Below are 24,591 nucleotides of genomic sequence, written 5' to 3' on the forward strand. Positions count from 1 at the left end.
CATCTTCCAGGATTTGCTGGAGGCACACTATGACCCCAGTATAGATATCCCCAAGAGCCTCAGGTGCTACTCCAAATACATGCTTAATTTTACATATGTGTTTCTCAAAGCTAAAAATCTTATCTTTAGAAACAAACATTATGACTCGGCAAAGAAATAATACAGAGCTGTGGATAGAAAAATCCTTGCTGGGCAGGGTGGCTCACGCCTGTAATTCCAGCACTTTGGGAGGCCGAGGTGGGCAGATTGCTTGAGGCCAGGAGTTCGAGATCATCATTGCTAACACGGTGAAACCTTATCTCTACTAAAAATACAAAAAATTAGCTGGGTATGGTGGCGGGCGCCTGTAATCCCAGCTACTCGAGAGGCTGAGGCAGGAGAATGGCATGAACCCGGGAGGTGGGGATTGCAGTGAGCCGAGATCAAGCCACTGCACTCCAGCCTGGGCAACAGAGCCAGACTCTGTCTCAAAAAAAAAAAAAAAAAAAAATCCTTAAAAACATTCTAGAACCATCTCATTTTTCTAGATGGAAAGCTGAGGCCCACAAAGCAAATGCTGGGTGATGCAATTCAGTGGGGTGGCGGAGATCATCTCATTTCTTTCCAAATAAATTAAATTCCTAAAATGATACAGTTACCTTGTCTTACATGATACTGCAGGATATTTCTTTTTGGTTATTACCTTCTTATTTAAAATCTTCAATCCCTAATTGTGATTATACTACATATGCATGTTTTTGCATCTCTGTGGATTTATGTCCAAAATGAAGGAAAACATTTTTAAAAATTATGCATTCTATTTTTGGTTCCAGTGTAAGTCATCTGTTAGAAATAAGAGTGCCTACCATGATAAATGTGTTTGCTTGCCTGTTCTGGTGAAAACACGCAAACAGATGAACACATTCATTTTCATGTACATATCACTTACTAGTATACAGTCCCTAAATAGGAAAGCAGTACATTTTTTAAAGTATAAAGTAAACAGAACCGTAGATTTTAGTGAGGGAAAATCAAGGAAACACTCATATGTTGCTCTAAGTTACATTCACCTTCCATGAATGACATGCTTATTAACAGCCCTCTTTAGTTCAACTCACCTTCTCCCCTGGATCTTTTATAGAACTGAATGTGAGAAAGACCCAAACTACTGAAAAAGAACAATGGGAAAGTCCATCGTAAAATTAATAGAGCAAAACTCAATTTTGGAAGGTTTCTTTTTGCTTCCAGTTACTCGATTTTTTCCCTCCCCTTATATCGTGTAATGTGATTTACCTTTTATGCGATATACTCTTTATGTGGTATGCTGCTTATGTTAAGTATGCATATTTAAAGCAGAGAAATGCATTTGCTTTAAGAGTTCATATTTTAGTTGGATAGATGGAGATGTCTGCCAACATACCTTCTTGTCATCAGTAAGAGCATTCCTTTTCTTTTAAAGTGGTAGTGTACTTATTACCCTTAAAAATTCAATGCCATTGTGTCCTGCAAGAACTGTACAGTAATAGTAATGCTTACAAGTAAGCATTCAATATATGTTAATGATAATTATGAATTAAAAACAGAAGAATCTTTCCTGAAACCACAGATTCCTCCTTCTTACTACTAGTCTTTCTGTTTTTATAACTATGGCAAGACTTGAGCACATTTTCCTCCTCCACTTCCTTATTACCTTCCATTCATTCCCCCATCAAAGAAGGCCAATGTGGTTTGTCTTCCCATGACTCCACCAAAATGTTCTTGCTAAGGTTATCCAATGATATAGTTTGGATGCTTGTCCCCTCCGAATCTCATGTTGAAATGTGATCCCCAATGTTGGAGGTGGGACCTGGTAAGAGGTGTTTGCGTTATGGGGGTAGATCCCTCATGAATGGCTTGATGCCACGCTTACGATAATGAGGTAGTTCTTGCTTTATTAGTTCAAGTGAAAGTGGGTTGTTAAAAAGAGCCTGGCACTTTCCCTTCCTCTCTCTCTTGCCATGTGACACATCCGTTTCCCTCTCCCCTTCTATCATCATTTCATGCTTCCTGAGATTCTTACCAGAAGCAGATGCTGATGCCATGCTTCTTGTATAGCCTGCAGAACCGTGAGCCAAATAAACCTCTCTTCTTTATAAATGACCCAGGCTCTAATATTCCTTTATAGAAACACAAAATGGGCTAAGACACCCAGTGACCTCCCAGCCACTAAATATGACATTTTTTAATCTAAATCTTTGCAGAAACTTTCCCCCCTTTTCTTGGCACAACATTCTCCCTGTTTGTATTAAGTCTAAGTAACTTTTTGGAAAATTGCTTATCAAGTGCCTTAGTCTGCTTCTGAGCTCTGGCCACTGCAGGAATTGGAGGCAGAAAGAAGAAAATGATCCAAGAAAGGAGTCTAAGAAGCAAGGGGGGAAATCAAGAGACAGTGAGGTGACACTCCAGAAGCAGGTCAGACACCACAGTCCCCAGCTGTCCAAGCCACAGTGACAGCCTGTTTCCTCTACTTCCATGAGCCACCAGAAGTGTCCATTCTACACTTTCAAGGTCTCTCAAGCACTTTCACTATGATCCATTTCTTCTGCAGCTACCTTCTGCAGGTTATCTCTCCTCTGGATTACTGAAAATTCCTTTAAAATGGGCCTTTCTGCTTCTAGTAGTACCTTCTTCTTCTTTTTTTTTATTATACTTTAAGTTTTCGGGTACATGTGCACCTTGTGCAGGTTAGTTACATATGTATACATGTGCCATGCTGGTGCGCTGCACCCACTAACTCGTCATCTACCATTAGGCATATCTCCCGATGCTATCCCTCCCCCGTCCCCCCACCCCACAACAGTCCCCAGAGTGTGATATTCCCCTTCCTGTGTCCATGTGATCTCATTGTTCAGTTCCCACCTATGAGTGAGAATATGCGGTGTTTGGTTTTTTGTTCTTGCGATAGCTTACTGAGAATGATGATTTCCAATTTCATCCATGTCCCTACAAAGGACATGAACTCATCATTTTTTATGGCTGCATAGTATTCCATGGTGTATATGTGCCACATTTTCTTAATCCAGTCTATCATTGTTGGACATTTGGGTTGGTTCCAAGTCTTTGCTATTGTGAATAATGCCGCAATAAACATACGTGTGCATGTATCTTTACAGCAGCATGATTTATAGTCCTTTGGGTATATACCCAGTAATGGGATGGCTGGGTCAAATGGTATTTCTAGTTCTAGATCCCTGAGGAATCGCCACACTGACTTCCACAATGGTTGAACTAGTTTACAGTCCCACCAACAGTGTAAAAGTGTTCCTATTTCTCCACATCCTCTCCAGCACCTGTTGTTTCCTGACTTTTTAATGATTGCCATTCTAACTGGTGTGAGATGGTATCTCAATGTAGAAAAATCACAAGCATTCTTATACACCAACAACAGACAAACAGAGAGCCAAATCATGAGTGAACTCCCATTCACAATTGATTCAAAGAGAATAAAATACCTAGGAATCCAACTTACAAGGGATGTGAAGGACCTCTTCAAGGAGAACTACCAACCACTGCTCAAGGAAATAAAAGAGGATACAAACAAATGGAAGAACATTCCATGCTCATGGGTAGGAAGAATCAATATCGTGAAAATGGCCATACTGCCCAAGGTAATTTACAGATTCAATGCCATCCCCATCAAGCTACCAATGACTTTCTTCACAGAATTGGAAAAAACTACTTCAAAGTTCATATGGAACCAAAAAAGAGCCCGCATTGCCAAGTCAATCCTAAGCCAAAAGAACAAAGCTGGAGGCATCACGCTACCTGACTTCAAACTATACTACAAGGCTACAGTAACCAAAACAGCATGGTACTGGTACCAAAACAGAGATATAGATCAATGGAACAGAACAGAGCCCTCAGAAATAACACCGCATATCTACAACTATCTGATCTTTGACAAACCTGAGAAAAACAAGCAATGGGGAAAGGATTCCCTATTTAATAAATGGTGCTGGGAAAACTGGCTAGCCATATGTAGAAAGTTGAAACTGGATCCCTTCCTTACACCTTATACAAAAATCAATTCAAGATGGATTAAAGACTTAAACGTTAGACCTAAAACCATAAAAACCCTAGAAGAAAACCTAGGCATTACCATTCAGGACATAGGCATGGGCAAGGACTTCATGTCTAAACCACCAAAAGCAATGGCAACAAAAGACAAAATTGACAAATGGGATCTAATTAAACTAAAGAGCTTCTGCACAGCAAAAGAAACTACCATCAGAGTGAACAGGCAACCTACAAAATGGGAGAAAATTTTCGCAACCTACTACTCATCTGACAAAGGGCTAATATCCAGAATCTACAATGAACTCAAACAAATTTACAAGAAAAAAACAAACAACCCCATCAAAAAGTGGGCAAAGGACATGAACAGACACTTCTCAAAAGAAGACATTTATGCAGCCAAAAAACACATGAAAAAATGCTCATCATCACTGGCCATCAGAGAAATGCAAGTAGTATCTTCTTCTAACAATTTCTCATATTGTAATGAGAATAATTTTTAAAGCAAAAATGTGATCACATTACTGTCCTGCTTAAAACTATTATTATTATTATTATTATTATTATTATTTTTGAGATGGAGTTTTGCTCTGTCGCCCAGGCTGGAATGCAGTGGCATGATCTCGGCTCACTGCAACCTCAGCCTCCTGGGTTCAACCAGTTCTCCTGTCTCCACCTCCCAAGTAGCTGGGATTACAGTCATCCACCACTGCGCCTGGCTAATTTTTGTATTTTTACTAGAGACAGGGTTTTACCATGCTGGCCAGGCTGGTCTCGAACTCCTGACCTCAGGTGATCTGCCCACCTCGGCTTCCAAAAGTGCTGGGATTACAGGCATAAGCCACTGTGCCCGGTCTTAAAGCTATTATTTTAAGGATGCTGGGAACCACAGAAGCATCCAAAATCCTACACACGACAAACAAGGCCTTTCATGATTTGGCCTTTGCTGACCTCTGCAGAGGTACATTTCTTGCTTTTTCTCAACACTGTGCTCATGTGACAGTTAATAACTTCTGTGTGGTTCCTGCATCCAGCGCTCTCTTCTCTAGGCCTTCGTTCCTCTGATGGCTCTTTCTCCTATCTCGTCCCACACCTCACCTAACTGCCTCTCATCCTTTAAGCTTCACATTAGGTACCACATTTCCTCCTTCACCTCCAAGGCCAGGCTAGATAATGTCCCTTCCTTGAACCTCCACAGCTCTCTGGACTTATCCTTCCTGTACTTCTATCAAATCATTTTACAATGACTTCCTTATTTATATTTGCCACACCTTCAGCAGAGGATCTGGGCTTCATCTGCCTTTCTATCTCCAGGGCCAAAAATAGTCTCTGATGTACAACAGGCACACAATACATATTTATTAAATTAATCTATCATTGATAATTGCTCCCTCTCTTGCCATGGGACACATCTTATGATATCAAAGATGTATAGGGAGCTAGTTAATACCAACACTTGGTCGATCATAGTAAGATGAAACAGACTCTATGTAATAAGAAATTCACAAAGACATCAAAGTAGCTTCCAAAATCTTTAACTAGTCAATGGCAAGGGGGTACAGCAGACAGGTTTAAAATGAGCAAACCTAGCTGGTAGGCAGTGTCCTTAGAAGAGCTTTAAGTGAAAAAGGACATGATAAAATATGGCTTTTAGTAAGATTAATCTGACCACAGAAGGAGGCTTATGCAAATACACTTGGAGCAGAGTTCTGGTACACTTTATTTTCATTAGCTTGGAAAATCCAAATGTTCCATTCAGCTCTGCTCTGAGGGGTAGGGCAGGCCATTTCCCATTGTAATATGAACCGTGGATTCCTGAAAATATTTTTGTATTTCTAGCACTAAACACATCCTGGAATATGGTAAATGCTCAATAAAAATGAGCTAATAAATGAATGCAAGAAAAGCTTGTTACCAAGCCAGATTATGAGCTGGTAGTTAAAACAAACAAAACATCAAGTATGGCTAATAATGAACTAATATAAACCTTAGAAACTGAATCAAAGTACGTGTCCTACTAACTGAGACTCAATTATGTCAGCTTCCTACATGAAGTGTAAAACCCAGTGTACTGCATATCTGCCTCATTGATATGATACGCTCTCACAGGGCAAGGTCTCACACCTGCCCCCAAAACATGGACTACTATCCAAAGACAAATATTTATCACATTATTTTACAAAGTACTTTTTCCCAAGGTCAAAGCACTATCAAGATGATTACCTGAGACAGTTTTGTTGTAGTGGCAGGCAGAAGTGGGCGGCTAAACTTCTTCTGAGAGCCGATTGCTGCTGGAAATGGTGGTGCAGAAAATACAGCTGCCACACAATTGATTTTGTTTATCCACCCTTGCATTTCCTCTGGGCTCCTATGAGAAACAGATATGTTTATATTAGGATATTGCCATGTCTAAGTAGCATCACACTTTGCCTATTTCACGTTACTGATTTGCAATGGCATGTGAAAATCATTTACTCCTCCTGGTACAACTAATCCCTGACAAAACTTCATTAGAGATGAACATTGTCATTTGACGATCACCAAAGAAGCTATGATCATCACAGCGCCAGACTGTGATTCTCTCCCTAGGAAATAGAAGGGAAAAAAGAGAAACACTTGACAATAAATATTTATTAAACCCCTACTTTCTGTTTGATACGAGGCTAGGCCAAAAATAAATTATAAAATTTACTCATCTCTTTTAATTGTACTGTTTAATTTTAAAATCTAACTGAGGAATGTATTGGTAGAGGGAAGGTAAAAGGATTTATCTACTTTGGAAAACAGTTGACAGGTTCTTCGAAAGTTAAATGCGCATGTATCATACGTCCCAGCAATTCTACTCCTAAGTAACTATCCAAGAGAAATAAAAACATATAGATATGCCAGACGTGGTGGCTCATGCCTGTAATCCCAGCACTTTGGGAAGCCGAGGTGGGCAGATCACGTGCGGTCAGGAGTTCAAGACCAGCCTGGCCAACATGGTGAAACCCCATCTGTACTAAAAATACAGAAATTAGCTGGGCATGGTGGTGCACACTTGTAGTCCCAGCTACTTGGGAGGCTGAGGCAGGAGAATCACTTGTACCTGGGAGGTGGAGGTTACAGTGAGCAGAGATCACGCCACTGCACTCCAGGCTAGGGTGGCAAAGTGAGACTCCATCTCAAAAGAAAACATACAGATACACAAAGATTTGTATGTTAGTGTTTATAGCATCATCATTCCTGAGTCAAAAAAGGGAAACAATCCAAATTGTCCAGTAAATGGATAAACAAAATGCGGTAAATGCACACAACTGAACAGTATTTAGCAATAAAGTACTGACACACACTACAATATGGATAAACTTCCAAAGCTTTATGTTAAATAAAAGAAGCCAGACACAAAAGACCACATCATATATTAGTCTGTTTATATGAAATGTCCAGAAAGGGCAATACTGTAGAGGCAGAAAGTAGATCAGTGGGTGCCTGGGGCTGGAGGTGAGAATGGGAGTGACTACAAAATGCGCACGGGGATCTCTTTGGAGTGATGGAAATGATTCAAAACTAGATTGTGGTGATGGCTGAGCCATTCTGTAAATATGCTAAAAAAAATCATTGAAATGTACATTTAAAACTGGTGATATTTTATGGTATGTAAAGCATACCTCAATAAGACTATTTATAAAACCCACCTGAGAGGAGGTGAAAATCATCTGATGTGATCACATTTTTAATTTATGTGTCATTATATCCAGAAAGCCCAAGATTCACAGCACTTAATAAATATTTGCAAACTCATAAATGAATGGTAGAAATGATCATGAATCAGGACAGATTATCTACCATACACATAATCAATAAACAAAAAGTAAAAAAAAAGTCAGCCAAAGTCATTTCCTTCATCAATTACTCTGAGAGAAACCACACAAACTAACCTGAGACCACTCTAAATGTTAGCTCCTCACGGCACCCTCTCTAGGCTGATCTCTCTGGCTCCATTATTATTTCAATGGACTGTTTTTTTGCATCAATTCTGTCCAAAGTAATTAGATCTCCTTAGTTATTACATCTGGTATTTTTGATTGAAAAAATCAGGGAACAGAATAATTTGAAAGTTTCTTTATGCCCAATAGCTGTAATTATACATCCAGCTATGGGTCCCTGTGTGATGTTAACCATCCCATTCCTACACTCAAAAACCCCGGGCAACTTGTTTCCTTATAACCTCCACCTAAAACTGGCAATTCATCCCATTTCCTTGCTCACAGTAGAATGACATCTTTTCCTTCTAGTATAATCATGGACTACTAGAGCTCAGAAGGGAAACAAAAAAATAAACATTTACATTTATTGAACAGTTCCTATGTGCCAGGCACTGTGTGAGGTATTATACACACTTATCTCACTGACTTCTCACTAGAACTCTGTAAGATAAACGTTATCCCCTATACTAGTGACGAGCTGAGGTTCAGAGGTTAAACTATGTGCTAGGAGAAAGAGCTAGAGAAACGGTGTTATCTAGGTCTGTTTTACTCATTTTGCGATAAAACTTGTCTACTAAAACCCTCATATTTTATTGATGAGGATACTGAATTCTAGAGATGGTAAGTGGCTGACTAAAAGTCAAAGGGCTACTTTGTAACAGGCAAAAATGTAAATCCTGGGTTTCTATTTTTTTTTATTCTAATCTTCTTAGGCAGTTATTTCTCTAATGTAAGCAGTTGATGACTTTGATTCCAACTCAAAAAATTTCCCCTGCAGAGCTTGATTTTGTTCCTTGGAATAAAGTAGTGCTAAGTGAACTAAAACACAAAATCAAATAAAAAACAACAAAACATACTGAGTTTGAAAAAGCAAGACCCTCCAGTCGGCAGTTTTAAGTTTAAACACGTTTGGTTTCTTCTCATAGTCCGTGGCCTTGGATGCCAGTGCGTGGTGCACACTCACAGCGTTTTTCAAGTCCTCTTCAGACAAGGCCTTTTCTGGCTTGTATTCATCCTATAGATGGACACAAAGAAAATAAAGGCAAAAATCACGATCAGATTTCAACTTAATTTTTTAAAAGCAAAAACTAAAAAAATAGTTTTTAGAAAATTCAAGTAAGTGAATGAAAAAAATGAAACAAATGGTGAGTAAAAACAACCTTATAAATGTTACAGAACATTATGTTGTTTGAAAGATTTGCTGAGAATGAGAAAATACATCTACCCAAGGCATTGTTTTAAAAATCAGTTTTTAAAAAAAACTGACATACAATAATTGAGGTAAATAGCTAAGTAAGGCCAAAGGCAGAAATATCTATCGTACACATTTTATAATGAACAGAAATGAGACTTGGACCAATAGTGTGATTTGGTTTCAGGATTAAATGGTTAAAAGCAAAACCTTACAGGTAACTGTCAACAGAATTATACCGAGGGTAAAAACAATGCCATTGTGTTCTTTGCTCTGAAGATATTACATGTTCCTGTTACTTTCTGTTTAGACTAATATTATCAAAAGAAAAATGAATAGTAAAATAAAATAATTATTCCAGCTCTTCTGCTGAAAGAAAAGAGGAAAATCAATAATCAGGTGAAAGCTTAGCTTGTTATCAAAAATTGAAAAATAGGTAAATGCATATGCTACCAACTGTTAGATATTTTCTAGAGTTTAAGGCCTCCCTTCCTCCTTCCCGTATTTTATCAAAAACAAGATAAACATGCATTCTGTAAAACACACACATGTACCCCCGAACACACACACCACATCACCTTCTAATTAGTAGTAAAAGCCTAAAGAAAAATATTGTCTGTTTTCTTATCAGTCTGCTTTTACCAATTTTCAGAAAAACAATGCCAGTCCTCCATACTTCCCCTCCCTTTCATTTATCCCCTCCAAAAACCAAGCAGTTCAAATGTACTATTGCCATCAATTCAAATTGAGTCAAAAATAATCCTTCATGTGACAATGCTGTGAGGCAAAGGTTTTCCCTCTACAATATGATGTAAATACCAGTGGTAATATAAAGATTATCCACATTTATAATATTAAACGACAAAATTGTTACTTTGGGATTGCAACAAGTCTTACTTTATTAAGCCTCCGAGGTTAAGAAGTGCTATTGACAATGACAGTCTTCTCGAGTGGCATGATGAATAAAGGAGAATTTAAAAAACAAATACAAGGTATTTATATGTACCTGTTACTAATTCCCACTAATTCATAAAACTATAATCTAGTTATGTTTTAAGATCTGCCTTGTCATTTTTTAAATGAGATTTTTCTCAGTAATTTAGCATTCCAAATATTCACAAATCTCCTTCCAGGGAAATTTTCATCAGAGTAGGAATTTCAACTAGAGGTAGCATGAGTACAGAACCCCTCTGGCCTTATAATTACGCTATAACAGAACCCTGCACATGTGGCTCTCCACGCAGTGTAACTTAGATTCCAGACAAAAACATGAGGTGGGTAAATAACTGGAATGAGGAGAAATGATGAGGGCCAAAATCACTTTAGGGAATTTATATGCCACCTCCATTTCCATACATACTGATCCCCTAACACACCTAATGATTGAGTTTGCACAAAGGTTAGCCTAGAAATTTGTGTGTACTTTTTTTTTTTATATTCTAGGTCCACGATTTAAGCTTTTATCTTAATTCCTCTTCCCTATTTTCTTTGAATTAATATTTTGTTGTTGTTTGAATTTCTTAAGATGATTACCTAGTTCTTTTGTTTTCCATATTTCTTCTTTGGTTAAGAAAGAATTTAAGGTTACAATTTTTCCTCTGAGTATGGGTTACACTGTGTAGCAGAGTTTGGGAAAGAAGAGTATTTTTTCATTGCTTTCTAGATAGTTTGTAGTTTTAATTTTTTATCTCTTCTTTAATCTTAGTAATATCAAATAATGTGCTTCTCAAATTTAAGGTAAAGTTTTAGTTATATATTATTAGATATTCATAATTTTATTGGCTTATGACCAGAGAATATGGTCTAGAAAATCTATTTTCCCCAAATTTGGTAAGGTTTTTCTTGTGGCCAATCACATGTTTGATTTTCGTTAATGTTCCATAAACATACAAAAAATTTATTCTTTGAGGAATGAATGTGTCTTTGTATTCAAGTTTATTGACTCGGTTCCTCTGCCCTTACATCATTTTTTCTACTAGTTTATCCCCTTCAGACACGTATATTAACCTTTTCCACTTCAAGTTCTTGTTGCATTTCTGATAACTTTTATACATATTTTAGTTGCTATGTTGTCTGGTGCATTTAGGTTTATAACTATCATCTTCCTTATAACTATGTGCCACTTATTACTTAAAATGTTCTTCTTTATCCTGTTTAATGCTTAGTCATATAAGATGGAAATTTAAAAGAGTCTTTCTTTTACGAAAATGCTCTATTTATCTATTCCTCACCCACATCAACAAGATAAGACTTTGAAAAATGTTTTGTTCTGCAATCTTACTAAAATTATCTTGTGTTATGCATTTTCTGTTTCAAGAAGCCTTATTTTGAATTTAGATTATACATTCTGAGTCTCCCCTCATAGATTTAACTGCATCTATGTTTCCTCGCTCACCTGCTTCTTTCTTTTTTCCATCTTGACCTCTCTCCTCTCATACCTTTGCTATTTTCTCTTCTCTCAAGTATTTTCTTTAGGTAGGTGGTATACTGTTTTATTCTTATCCTCAAGTATCTTTCATTTCTTTGATAGGTATAGAACTGGATATAGAACATATGGCTGCAGTCTTCTTCATTGGTTTTACTTATTGTCTGGAGATGCTATTCTACCATCTTCTAGCTTCCAGTTTAATACAAGTCCAATGCCAATCTAATTATTTTCTCTTTTTCTTGTTTTTTTCTCTTAGGAATCACATATGGGTTTTCCTTTAATCTTAGGATTCAGGATTTTTTGCTAGGCTATGCCTTACTTTTCTTAGCCATCCATTTAGTCTGAAACTAAAAAGTCCCACCCTTATTCTCCCTTATGTAACCATTCACTTGGGTTGATAATTGCTGACAAAACTAATAAACATAGTTGTGCAGACTGTAGCTAAGACAGATTTAAGGTCTCCAGCTATGGCTGCATCCAGTGCCAACCTACAATTCTTTTACATCTCCATGATTCGTGAAATTCTTCCTCAGCTTTTTGTTACAATACTCTCCTGGTTTCTCTCCTACCTCTCTGATAATTATTTTGCTATCTCTTCTTCTTCATGCCCTTCTATGTAACCGTTGGGATGGTTTGAACTCCAGATATATATCACAATGTCTAACAAACTGCTACAGGTGAATAGGAAACACAAAACCAATTGGTAGCTATTACTATTGAATGACTTAGACTGTCTCATTTGGAGCCACTATAAATATTCTTCGAGTATATTATCTGCTGATATCTTCATTTAAAACCAAGCTCAAAGGATGACATACTTATGCTGCTCTTAAAAATGCAAAAAAAAAAAAAAAAAACATTTAATGCTACATTTATTACAGACCTAGGAAAAAGCTAACAGTAATTGTCACCTTGGAAGAACTGCACCATTATTTTAAAAGAGGACTCTATTCCAAGGAACTTTCCTAAACTCTAAGGTAAACTGCCAGATTACCTTATAATGGAAGGAGAACACTATATAGGGCATCAGTGGAAGACAGGATCTATTTAATTAGGGCTAAACTGAAGTTGAAAAATTTTAAGTCTAGGAAGCTTCCGCTTTTCTAGTTGATAATACAATTTTACCATTTTTTCTTAAAAAGGCAAAATGCAAATCTTAAAATATTTTCAGCATTCTGAATTCCTACTAGAAAATAAAGCTCCAACTCCACACACACACACACACACACACACACACACACACACACACACACAAAGGGCAAAACCAAGAGTAGAGTGGAAACATTAGGGTTGACAATTGGATTAAAAAAATGACTTTATCCTACTAAGTTCATTCTGACATCTTTATTTTTCACTAAAGGAGAGGATAGTGTTTAAATGGTAGAAGTGGGCAGGAAGAAATAAGGGACAAATTATCGTAATCAAACCATTTCAAACCAAGGACTATTTGCTGTGCAAACTAAATGTGAAACAGTGAGCAAGATAAATGCAATCAAGAAATCTTCTGTAAGAAAAGAAAATGCTCCACGACATCTAATTACTATCCATTTTCTCAAATAAATGAGGGGTGAAAATGATGACTAAAAACATGTTACTCTCTCGTGTTCCCTGCAATCTACATCGTTTTATGTAACAGGATTCATTAGAGCACTCCACCATCCCAATAAACACCAAGAATGTGATTTCACAATGCTATTTATTTTAAATCCATTTAAAGCATGAAATAAAAAGCTTTTTTTCCCTGAGAAACTTGTTAATTAAACCTCTTGTGAAGTTGAATCTTAACACACTAACATAAAAATCATCTACATATGTACAAAAAATTGGCATCAAGTCTGAAAAATTGTACTTTTAGGTAATATAAACTACAATTTGGAAAATGACCAAATTGTAATTAAAATTCTTATCAATTTAAAAAGCATATTCAAGACCCCAGTTTTCAATGTACTATTTACTTCATGCCTCATTAAATAGGTAAAATAGCTACATGTAATTAAAACAATTTTAAACAAAGTTGAAATGGTCTTGATTTCCACTGAGAGAACATAAAAAGGGAAAGTGAGACCACATTGTTACTTGGAGCTATGTGGAAATTAATAAAAATGTTAGTAATTAAAGCAAGCTGGGTCCTAAATTGTCTATTAATTCATGGTTTTGAAACTGGCATTAAAAATGTTTTTATAATTTGATGAATATCTTTTTTAAAAAATGCTAAGTATGTCTGATTAGGCGTCTTTCTAAAACTCATTCAGCTTCGTCCTAATAGCTATTTCAACATGTAAAAGAGCACAGAACCAGCAGTTTCACAAAAGGAAATAAAAACGCCATGAGCTCACAAGAAAGCAGGATGAGCGACAGGAGACCAGGCCAGAGATGGACCTGCTCAGGGTGCCACAGTCTTGGGCACATCAGCTCCAGACTGATTGCTGTCATCACAGTCTGGGAGGCCTTGAATCCTCAGTGGCTTCCTTCTGTGCCTGAACCAAGCCCTCCCCTGAAGCGACCCAGTAAACTTTTACAAAACCTATTGGTTTTGTAAAAACCAAAAAGTTTAATTCCAATTAAACTTTTACAAAACCAATTGGTTGAGCCTAGGAGGTCAAAGCTGCAGTGAACTGTGATCGCACCACTGCGTTCCAGCCTGGGTGAAAGAGTGAGAACCTATGTCAAAAAACAAAGAAAAAAACAAGCCCCCAAAACAAAACACAGACAAACAAAAACCCCTTATAGGTAGGTGGAACAAAATCTCTCTTCAGAGTAAGCCAGAGAATAAAGATGATTCTGCACCAAGGACACAGGTTCCTGATCTGTGATAGCAAATGTACGTTTTAGATAACGAACTGATTTTTCACTTCTAAAGACAGGGTAAAGGTAAATAAACTCAGGTTTGAACAGTTGCTTTCTAGACCCTAAAGATAAAAACACATAGAGATTCTTGAGAGCCTGGTCTGCAGACTACAATAATCAAGAGGTGAACTCTAAGTAATTCACTGCCATGCACTAACCAGCCACCTACACCCGTCGCTCTTAACCATTCCATCAATCATCTCTAGGGCAGTTCAGTTTTGTAACAACCAGAACTGGAACAAGAATAACATCACAAGCCTTACAAAAATACTTTCAAGAGAGAAGCAGAGACTGTCAGGGACAGACACAAAGCCCATGACAGAAACTGAGAGAGAACCTCTGAAGCTTTGTGATAGCAAAGGCTTGTCAAAGCACTTGGCTAGCGGATGACTCACTCTGTAACGAAGTGGATATGAAGTTACTATCCAAATGTCAACAATGATGGATCATCAGAACCAACAGGAATTGAATCATTTTAATGTCAATTAAAATGCACATTCAATTCATAGCACTTTCTAATTTTTAAAGCACATATGAACTATTAGTATTATATTAAAATAATATTTGTCTTTTCTTCCATGAACGCTTCACATTCCCATAGTAATAATTAACTACCAATAGGGCACACATTTTTTAGGTACTCTTGGGCTCAGGGGCACTGCAAGTACTAGAAAAAACACAGATAGGAGTGTGCTCTTACTTAGCTATAAAACAGACAAAAGCACTGTACCATAAAAGTCCTATTATGCCAGATCATGACTGATACCTGGACTCTGGAACAGTTTTGAAATGTGCAAATATTTAAATCAGCCCCTATGCTGGTGTTGTATATCACAAGCTCTATCTCAGAGAGTTATAGCAACTAGAAAGAAGTATTCACCCGAATTTATTCCATTCACCCTGTGTTTTCTCCAACCTTCACCTATACACTTGGTTTACATCATGTTAACTGGTGCTTTTTCACGAGGTGATTTTAAGAGTCCACTAGCCATTCATCGCATAATACTGGTCTTCTCATCCACACTGTCAGGACAAGTGTTTTCAGGGACCAGACGCTATGTTTATTTCTCACATAGCTCCCAACATGACATTTTGTAAAGGGATCTGACATTACTATCGTGATACTCCGTGGATTTACTCTTTGCTTGAAAGTGAAAGGCATATGTGACTAAGTAACATTAAGGAAGTGGCCAGAAAGGAAAATGAGGCAAATGGTGATGAGGCAGATTGTGTGTAACTCAGAGAAGCAAAACAAGAGCTCTGGATAATGTAAGAAACTGTCTGGGGGAAAGGAACAAAGACAAGGACTTACTTTACTCTAGAGTTAAATCAACAACAGGAAAGAAAAGAGATTCAATGGAAATGAGACAGACACCGGGGACTTATTATTTTCAAAAGTCACAGGAAGGGGAATATGAGAAAAAGAGGAGTGGAGTGGATCAAACGGGAAACTTCCGGGTGAGCTTCTCGAGAGTAGTTGTCTATGTCCTCTCTGCCTCTGCATCCTCAACTCTCCAATCTGCCTTCCATGCTCACCACCGCACTGAAACTGCTTTATCGATAATTTGCTACTTGCTGAATTGACGTGGCACTCTCCAATTCCCTATCTTACCTTTTCATGACAGAACATATTTCAAACATCTCTTAACGTCTGTGGTACCAGTTTTCTCTCTGGCTTAGTTTTCTTCCTAGCTGTCTGGCCACATCGCACAGGCTCCTCCTCCTTTCTCTTCCTCCTAAGGCACATATGAGTATATGGTCCACTGGCTCTGTCCTCCATCTTCTCCTCACTCTTGGAGTGACATCATCTACTTGTATGGCTTAAATTACCAATTTTTTGTTAATGACTGTTCAGATCTGCATTTCTGGCCCCTTCATTGGCTCCAGATCAAAGTATGCATAATTGCTTACTGGACACATCCATTTATTATTCCACACACTCTGAATTGAACACCTCAAACTAAACTCTCCAAGTAGAACTATGTTTCTCCCTCCATCTTACCCCTGCCCTTGTTCAAGTTAATCTGGTCTCTGTGTCTTTGATAGAACCTGTTTCCAAGTCATTCTCCACCCTGCAGCCACACAGATTTTTTTTTTTTTTTTTTTTGAGACAGAGTCTCACTCTGTCACCCAGGCTGGAGTGCAGTGGCAAGATCTCGGCTCACTGCAACCTCCATCTCCTGGGTTCAAGCAATTCTCCTGCCTCAGACTCCTGAGTAGCTAGGATTTTACAGGCATGTGCCACCACGCCTGGCTAATTTTTGCATTTTTAGTAGAGATGGGGTTTCACCATGTTGGTCAGGCTGGTCTTGAACTCCTCACCTCATGATCCACCCGCCTAAGCCTCCCAAAGTGTTGGGATTACAGGCGTGAGCCACCGCATCTGGCCCAGATTGATCTTTTTAAAATACAAATATAAATGCTGTGCATGGTGGCTCACGCCTATAATCCCTGCACTTTGGGAGGTCAAGGCAGGAGGATCGCTTAAGTTGAGGAATTCAAGACCAGCCTGGGTAACGAAGTGAGATCCCGTTTCTACAAATAATAGAAAAATTAGCCAGGTGTGGTGGTGGTCCCAGCTACTCAGGGGGCTGAAGTTGGAGGACTGCTTGATCCTGGTTGGGGTCAAGGCTGCAGTGAGCTGAGACCCCGCCATTGCACTCCAGTTTGGGTAACAGAGTGAGACCTAGTTTCAAAAAAATAAGTAAAATAATCATGTCACTCCCCATTTAAAACATGTGATAGCTCCAACTGCTCTAAGATAAAGTCTCAACTCTTTAACGTGGTTCTCTAGGCTCTTCTGCCTCAAACACCACTGAACCTGCAGTTCCCCAAACACGCTGTATCACATCTAAGTATCCATACAGGTTTGTCTCTGAGTTCCCTTATATGACTAGCTTCCATTTGTGTTTTTAAGTGTGGGGTTAGATATCACTTTCTTCTTGAACTCTTTCATGAGCTTCCCTTCTCTTGCTCAGGTTAAGTGCCCTTCCATATGTGTTTCCATAGCACCCTCCTCTCTTGGTAGCATTTCTCAAATTGCACTGAATTGGCTTTTTGTTTGTTAATTTCTTCAGAATGAAGAAGAAAGCTCCTTTGGGCACCGTATCTTGCTCACAATCATATCTCTAGTATACAACATTCTAGAAGACGGGCAAAGTCCTAATCTTATATATGCACTCATTATTGACTTGCTAAATTTATGGCCCTCTGTATCAGAAAGGTAGTTTACTAGCCAAAGTTCAGCTGATACTGGATACTTAAGCCATATTTTAAGTGTCAATCTGAGAGATATAAAATAGGATGCCAACAGTTCCACATACTTCATGGTTTCTGGGAACAATAGACCTGAAAAAGGTCTATGCTAGAAAATCTCAAAGTTTATGTACTCAACTAATAGAAGACACGAGACATTTTCCAGTGAAAGAGTGGAAAGTCTCATATCCCAGTGAAAGAGTGGCTGGAGCCAGGCAAGTGCAATCAGAGAAAGGGCAAAGCCATCATTCTTTATTCAAGTCAGAGGCTGAAGGAAAGTTAATGCACAGTTGCTGTGCAGTGGCCAAGTTAGTTGAAGCTGGGTGAAGTCATAACAGTTAGAGACCTCTCCCCACAACAGCATTTTAAACTTCCAGTAATTACAAGGCTCTCACACTAGAGTGTTCATATTTACTTAAGAAGAGACTAATGGGAAAAATATTAGCTTGGCTAGTACCATCTTTACAATACTGAGTAGGTTAATCAACTTTAGAACGCCAGCTTTTCAATTTAAAAAATGGGAACAGTATCCTCCTATGAGATTGTGAAGCTCAGATGGAAGAAGTAACCTACAAACTATTATACTAACAAACCAGTCTCATTTCTGGCTAAATGGCCAATGAAGCAAGCTGGCTCAGGCAATCTGCCAAGCCATTTCCTACATTTGTGATGTATAATGCTCTGATCTGGGAGTGGTTATTCTTTTAGATATGAAATATACAGAAATGCTCTGCAGGGCTATGTGGGCTTTCTTTAATACGGGAATACTGCTCTTAAATGTCTCTTCAAAAAGGTGGGGGGCTCCTTGTGCTTATTTGTTTCATGTTTTTGCTACATGGAATGGGTATATAGAGCCTATGGCTTATTTTTTCATAAAGGGAGTATCTAAATATCCAGGGTTGAGGTGGTGAGAGGGAGAGGGAGCGGAGGCATGTGTCTGATCTTTGGTAACATTCCTCTAACTAGAAGACAAGTATGTAGAAGTCATGTCATATATATAATTAATGTCTATGGGAATGAGGAATGGGGTGATATGGTATTTTTGACCTGTGTTTATGCCACATCGCTAGCTCCAGAACACGAAGCCCTCTGCCTTGCCTGGCACTAGTGCTAGGAGGATTTATGGAGGCATTTGTCTCCTATCTGAAGTGGAAACAAAGGTAGAAGAAATTACTTATTTTTCAATAAAGGTACCAGGGAAAGTAAGGGCCTTTATTTGGATGGTTGAGAAGGCCTAACTCTTAATCATTTCATACGCAGACTGCTGTAGGAAGATTGTGAAAAGGTAGGAAAATAAGGTCTGAATAAAGCCAGTCACTTTATTTTTATTTTATTTTTGAGACAGGCTCTCACTGTCGCGCAGGCTAGAGTGCAATGACCCAATCTTGACTCACTATAACCTCCGCCTCCTGGGCTCAATCAATCCTCCTGCCTCAGCGTCCTGAGTAGCTAGGACCACAGGCAAGTACCACTATGTCTGGCTAATTTTTGTATTTTTTGTAGAGATGGGGTTTTGACATGTTGCCCAGGCTGGTCTTGAACCCTTGGGCTTAAGCAATCTACCCACCTCAGCCTCCCAAAGTGCTGGGATTACAGGTGTGAGCCACTGTGCCCAACCACACCAGACACTTTATTCCTTATGAGATGACTAATAATCAGGAAAGGACTAAAAGAAAAAATACTCTCATTTCTTATAAGAGTCACCAGGAAGGGAGCCAATATTTACTATTAACCTACTGTGCAACAGGTGTTTTCATGTATTTAATCATTTCTTTATATCAACCATGCAACATCATTTCCCCTCATTTTACAGATAAATGAGTTGAGGTTCACAGAGGATAATAAACTGCTCCAAATTAGCTATTAGTTAAGTGACAGACTTGGAGTTTGACAAGGCATGTCTACTTACTGGAGTATGACTCTTCGTAACTCTTCAAGGTGTGACTCTTCTTTTGGAAGAGCCTTTTAATGCTCTTCCAAGAGATATATTTTCCTAGGGGGATCTGAGGAAGCTGGGGAGAGCGATCCTCAGCCTAACAAAGCTCTTACTTTAATACCTAAGAGGCTGCAGACACTGTGCCCATGTGTTCAGGAGGCACGCAACATATGGGAGCATAAACACAGGGCGGCCATAACCTTAAGAGGCACGAGATATTATTTATTAATGCTTCAACTTCCTGTAGGAGTGGCCAAAAACCTTTGCAACAAGCCACTTTGGCTGGGATGGGAGTAGTGAAAGAGGTTGAGCGAATGGAGACTGTGAGGACTTGGCACTCGCTCCTGTGTAATTTCAGCTGTGCCTAGTTTTCCTTCTGATGACTATTGTGACTTTTTTGTTTATTTGTTTTTCGGAGGGGGAAAGCCTTTACTATTACTCTCCATTTGTAATGAAGAAATGCGAATTGAATTATTCTTGAATTGTTCTATATGGGTAAAAATCATTATACGCTATTACGTAGTTGAGAAGTCTTGATGAAAGGCTTAAAGTAACTGATGAGCAACTAATAACGAAATGAGACCCTAAACAGATTGTTATTCCGGTGGGTGGGGCAGGGGGTGGTTTGTGTATGTGTGCGGAATATATGTGTTTACAATGAAGGGAAGGTGGTCTTCAAAGCCAGCCATTATGGACTTCCGGAATGGCTGGAATTGCCAGCCATTATGATTTCTTTCGAAGACCAATTTGATTCATTTAATCAGGGAAGCAGTGGCCCTGTTTCCTTCTGTCTCAGGCAGTACTACCCCTCTCATTTATCCCCAAGGCCGAGACGTTGGCAGCCGCAAGGGGGAAAATGGAGGGCACTCAGGAGGGAAGTTAACTGGAAGCCCTTGGACAGGATTCCTTGATGCTGAGAAATGTATATGGGGTAGAAAGGTGTGGAGAAAGAGAGAATGGATGTAGAGCCTGAGTGTGCTAGTGAGGCCCTTAAGGATAGACACTGGATCCTGGGATCTTTGCATCCCCATCTCTGGCAAAGCCCCTGTTACACAGGAGGCCAAATGAGTGAGCTTTTGTCAAACTGAATGACACTAACTTTGGGACAGGGCTTTTTTCTCCTCTCTCCTCACCCAAATAGTGGGGGATTGGCTGAAGAAGGGAAGAAGAAGGAGAGACATTTCTGCTATACTGGAATCCTAGGAGTGTAAATACTGGCATCCTAAGAGCACAGAGTGGAGAACAACATGGCACTCCCAGGTCACATGTCCCACACAGGTCCTGTGAGGAGGGCTGCTTAGCATGGGGGACACTATGCCACCTAAGTCCTTTGAGTACCTGAGTATAGGTGGGAGCGGCAATGACCTCTCACTCAAACAGCTTGAAATTCCTTGAGGGAAGAAAACAGTTCTTTTGTAAATGGGACACTTTATGACACTGTGATACCATCTCTTTAATTTTCGTGATACCTTCATCATTTGAAACATAATTTTTTCATCATCTTTCTACTGCTTGCTACTCCCCCTCCAGCCTATAATGCAAATGTAAAAAGTAGTTTGCCACTCTTTGAATATGCCATATTCTGTCATATCTGCTATTTTCACCCTTCTCTGGCTAAAATGCTTTTTCTCGCCTGCCTGCCTGGCAAACTCCTGCTTATCTTTCAGGCATCAGTTCAAGTCATGTTAATTCCTCAGGGAGGCATCCTCTGACCTTTGCAAGTATGCTTAGGTGGCCTTCTTCAGTGAGATTTTTCCACGCCTCTATTAATTCATCTCATTGCTTAGTGAATGCTCAATTTATCTGTTTTCCTCCTATTTTGTGAGCTCTATGTAGGCAGGGATTGTATCTTAGTTGTCTTTGGAAGCCTAGAATTTTGCACAGTACCTGATGTGATAAATAGCTTTGGGAGGATATAAAACCCAAACTGTATAAACCCCAAACCACCTTTTAATCATACAATTTACTTTTTGTGTAGCATCTGCTATCACATGCTGGTAGATTAGGCTTCCAACCAGGGGGAAGGATTAACCAGCAGTGGGACATTAGTAACTCCCTGTAGGATGCACACATCACCAGGACTAGCCCTTAACACATGCTACAACCTGGCCAAGGGGAAGAAGTTTAACTATCTCCTACTCTTGTTTCTGGTGGATGGCTCGATACCCCAAAGGACGCTCTGATGCAAAGGTCTGCTCAGCAGCAGGCAGTACCCTATTAACCTAACAGGGAGTGGCATTTCCAGATGTAGATGCCCATAAGGTCTTCCTTCTTGTACAGTCTACTTACCTTTTTAGTTTTTAGTTTTACAAATTAGGAAGAAACTACAGAACCAGGTAGAAACCACACAATCAGGTAGATATAGCCATACAAGACACAGAACTATGAAGTTTAAGCTTCCATTGATTGAGGAATTAGTCTCTAGGATCTGTGCAAGGTTTCTAGGAACATATATTAGTTCTGATTTTTTAAAAAAGAGCATTAAGAAGAGAGTGGAGACTGGTTATTAAACATGGCCACCCTTTTGCAGGCTTATTCTCATTGTAAGTATAGTTTACAGCTATGCTAGCATTCTTATGACTTAACTGAAACAGCAACCCGAACAATAACCCATGATTCTACTATTCACTCTTCATAAATGTATAATTTCCTTACTGCCAGGCTTTTATCTTTATAAAAGCAATTTCACCCAACTTTGCCCAAATGCACATTTGCCACACTCCAGAGCTATCATAAATCTGGAGAAGCAATCTTCTTGGAGCTCTAATCCAAGCTGATGCTGAAGCTTCAAAGTTTACAAAGTTGTTCCCTTGTCAATACTAACCCATTCTCCATCTTGATGACTCAAACTCCCAATACATTTATCTGAGGGAGAGGACAGTGATGTAGGAAAAGCTGGTACCTTTGAAACAGCATCTTTCTTGGCATCACTCCTCTCAAATGTTGAATGTGAGAATAGTGTTATCTTCCCAGGCCCACCCTGAGATGGAGTGGGTGGAAATCCGGTGGCTAGGTATTCAGAGAAACGGTTTTGCCAAAGGCAGCTATGCCCCTTAACAGAGATTTTAGACAAAATAAAGAAGGGAGCCAAGAGAGTGGAATTTATGCTGGGGAAATGGCTGTGATAAGTGAAATTTAATTTCAAAGGGTTCTTCCTTGCAGAGACAAAGGTAGCTAAAAGGACCAGTGTGGGCCCAGCACGCACACACATGCTGATCTGGCAGAGGCCAGAGTAGCTGACTTATAAACTAGAAGCTTATAGGACTCCATAGGAAAATAAGCTTATAGACTCCATAGGAATATAAAGGCATTACGAGATAGCCAGCCACCTAAGAGCACGGATAATCTCCAAGTATCAACAACTGCCTCCATTTCTCCCTTGTCATGACCCTCAAAGTAATGTGAGAATTTTAGAAGGATGCGGCAAATCATTTACTTTGTGATCTTTGGGTTTCAGCTAACTCCATACCTCTTTCTACAAAGCCTATTTTCCCAAAAAGAGATCATGGTCTAAGGTGAAGCATTCCATGCTCCAATATTCCTTACCTGATGTATTCCAAAAGGAAGATGACAAAACGGTTTGTGTTAGATATGGTCCTTCCTAATTTGGACACTTGAAAACAGTTCAGATAAAAAATAAAACAAAAAATAATTATAAAAGTGTTGTTTACAAAGCTGCTCTGGTAATATGCAAAATGTTAATGAAAGATACGGGTTTCCAGTGGCAGGGTCTGGAGAAGGGGTGGCAGGCACCAGATCCAGCCATCAAAGTGGCAAGAAGCGGCCCTGAAATGAGCCAAGGAGATGGGCGAGGAGGCAAGGGCTTCTAAGCAGAAACAAAAAGAAAAGACAAAGAAACTCTGGAGCTGAAAGCAAAGGCTGTGGGCAAGGGTCCCCTGCCCAAAAGGTTGATTTAAGAAATCTGTCCACAAGTAAGTTGTTCTTTGCGTCTGAGGTGATGGTGATCCTTGCCTTCCATTCTTACTTAAACATCTGTATTCCCTGCCATAACATATTTTGCCACCTACAGCTAAAATGAAGTGCTGTCTTGGAATCTGTTGAACATTTAAAAATAAACTTTTGTAAAAAAACAAAAACAAGCAAACAAAACAACAACAACAACAATAAAAAAACAAAAAAGGTCTAGTATAGTTGAAATATAGTTAAAGTCCTTTAAATAAAGATCTGGGTGGACAAAGGAAGGCTAGTTTTAAAAAAGAATAATTCTTTCAATCTTATTTATGGCATTATTATAATATTTTGAAACATTTAAAATAACAATAAATCAAATGTATTCCTTCCCAGTCTCCATTCCAAAGCAGTTGATCATCTCAGTGGTGCAAGCGTGCATACCATGAGGGGTCGCCATCTGATTCAGTACTATGGGTAGTAAATCAAACGGGAGGCCTCTTTGCCAGAGAAACACAGGTGTGGAAAGGCAACTACAGCAGTGTGTAAAGAGTGGAAGGACATGTGTTCGTGGACAAACACCAAAAACAAAAAGTTCAAAATGAATCCTTTCAGATCCTTTCCTCTGAATACCCATATGTCAATAATACACTGAAAACAGACATGTTGTCACAAACTTCTGTAAGGAATGAGATTAGGTATAATCTTTCTGGAGGTAATTTAGAAATATGTTTTCAGAACTGTGAACAGTTCCTACCATGTGCCCCATGACACCCCTAGGAATCTTAAGAAAATAAAAGAGATATGTGCATGTGTGTGTGTGCAGTGTTATTTTATAAATGAAAAACTAAAAAAGAATATGTCTGAAAGTGGGGGAAAAGTTAAATTATGATAAATCTATTTAACAAAAAATACTACATGCATTTAAAAATGAATATGTTTATAAATGATCTAGGGACAGAAGAAACAAAACCACAATTACATATCATTTCACAGTCACCAAATACCAGATTGATGAAAACCA

The 24,591-nt window shown here is 38.8% G+C and overlaps 1 protein-coding gene across 23 annotated transcripts in view; it reads right to left on the reverse strand.

Annotated features, from left to right (window-relative positions):
* The window catches only part of PSD3 (pleckstrin and Sec7 domain containing 3), a 728,752-nt gene that overhangs the window by 39,445 nt on the left and 664,716 nt on the right, over positions 1–24,591 (reverse strand). For all 23 annotated transcript variants that reach the window (XM_063816241.1, XM_024345060.3, XM_024345058.3 and 20 more), the window contains 2 exons: positions 8,858–9,015; positions 6,256–6,400 (listed from right to left, as the gene is read on the reverse strand). In XM_063816241.1, the coding sequence (XP_063672311.1) occupies positions 6,256–6,400; positions 8,858–9,015 (303 nt within the window). The remainder of the gene's footprint in view (positions 1–6,255; positions 6,401–8,857; positions 9,016–24,591) is intronic.

Source organism: Pan troglodytes, chromosome 7, assembly GCF_028858775.2.
Source record: "Pan troglodytes isolate AG18354 chromosome 7, NHGRI_mPanTro3-v2.0_pri, whole genome shotgun sequence".
NCBI lineage: Eukaryota > Metazoa > Chordata > Mammalia > Primates > Hominidae > Pan > Pan troglodytes.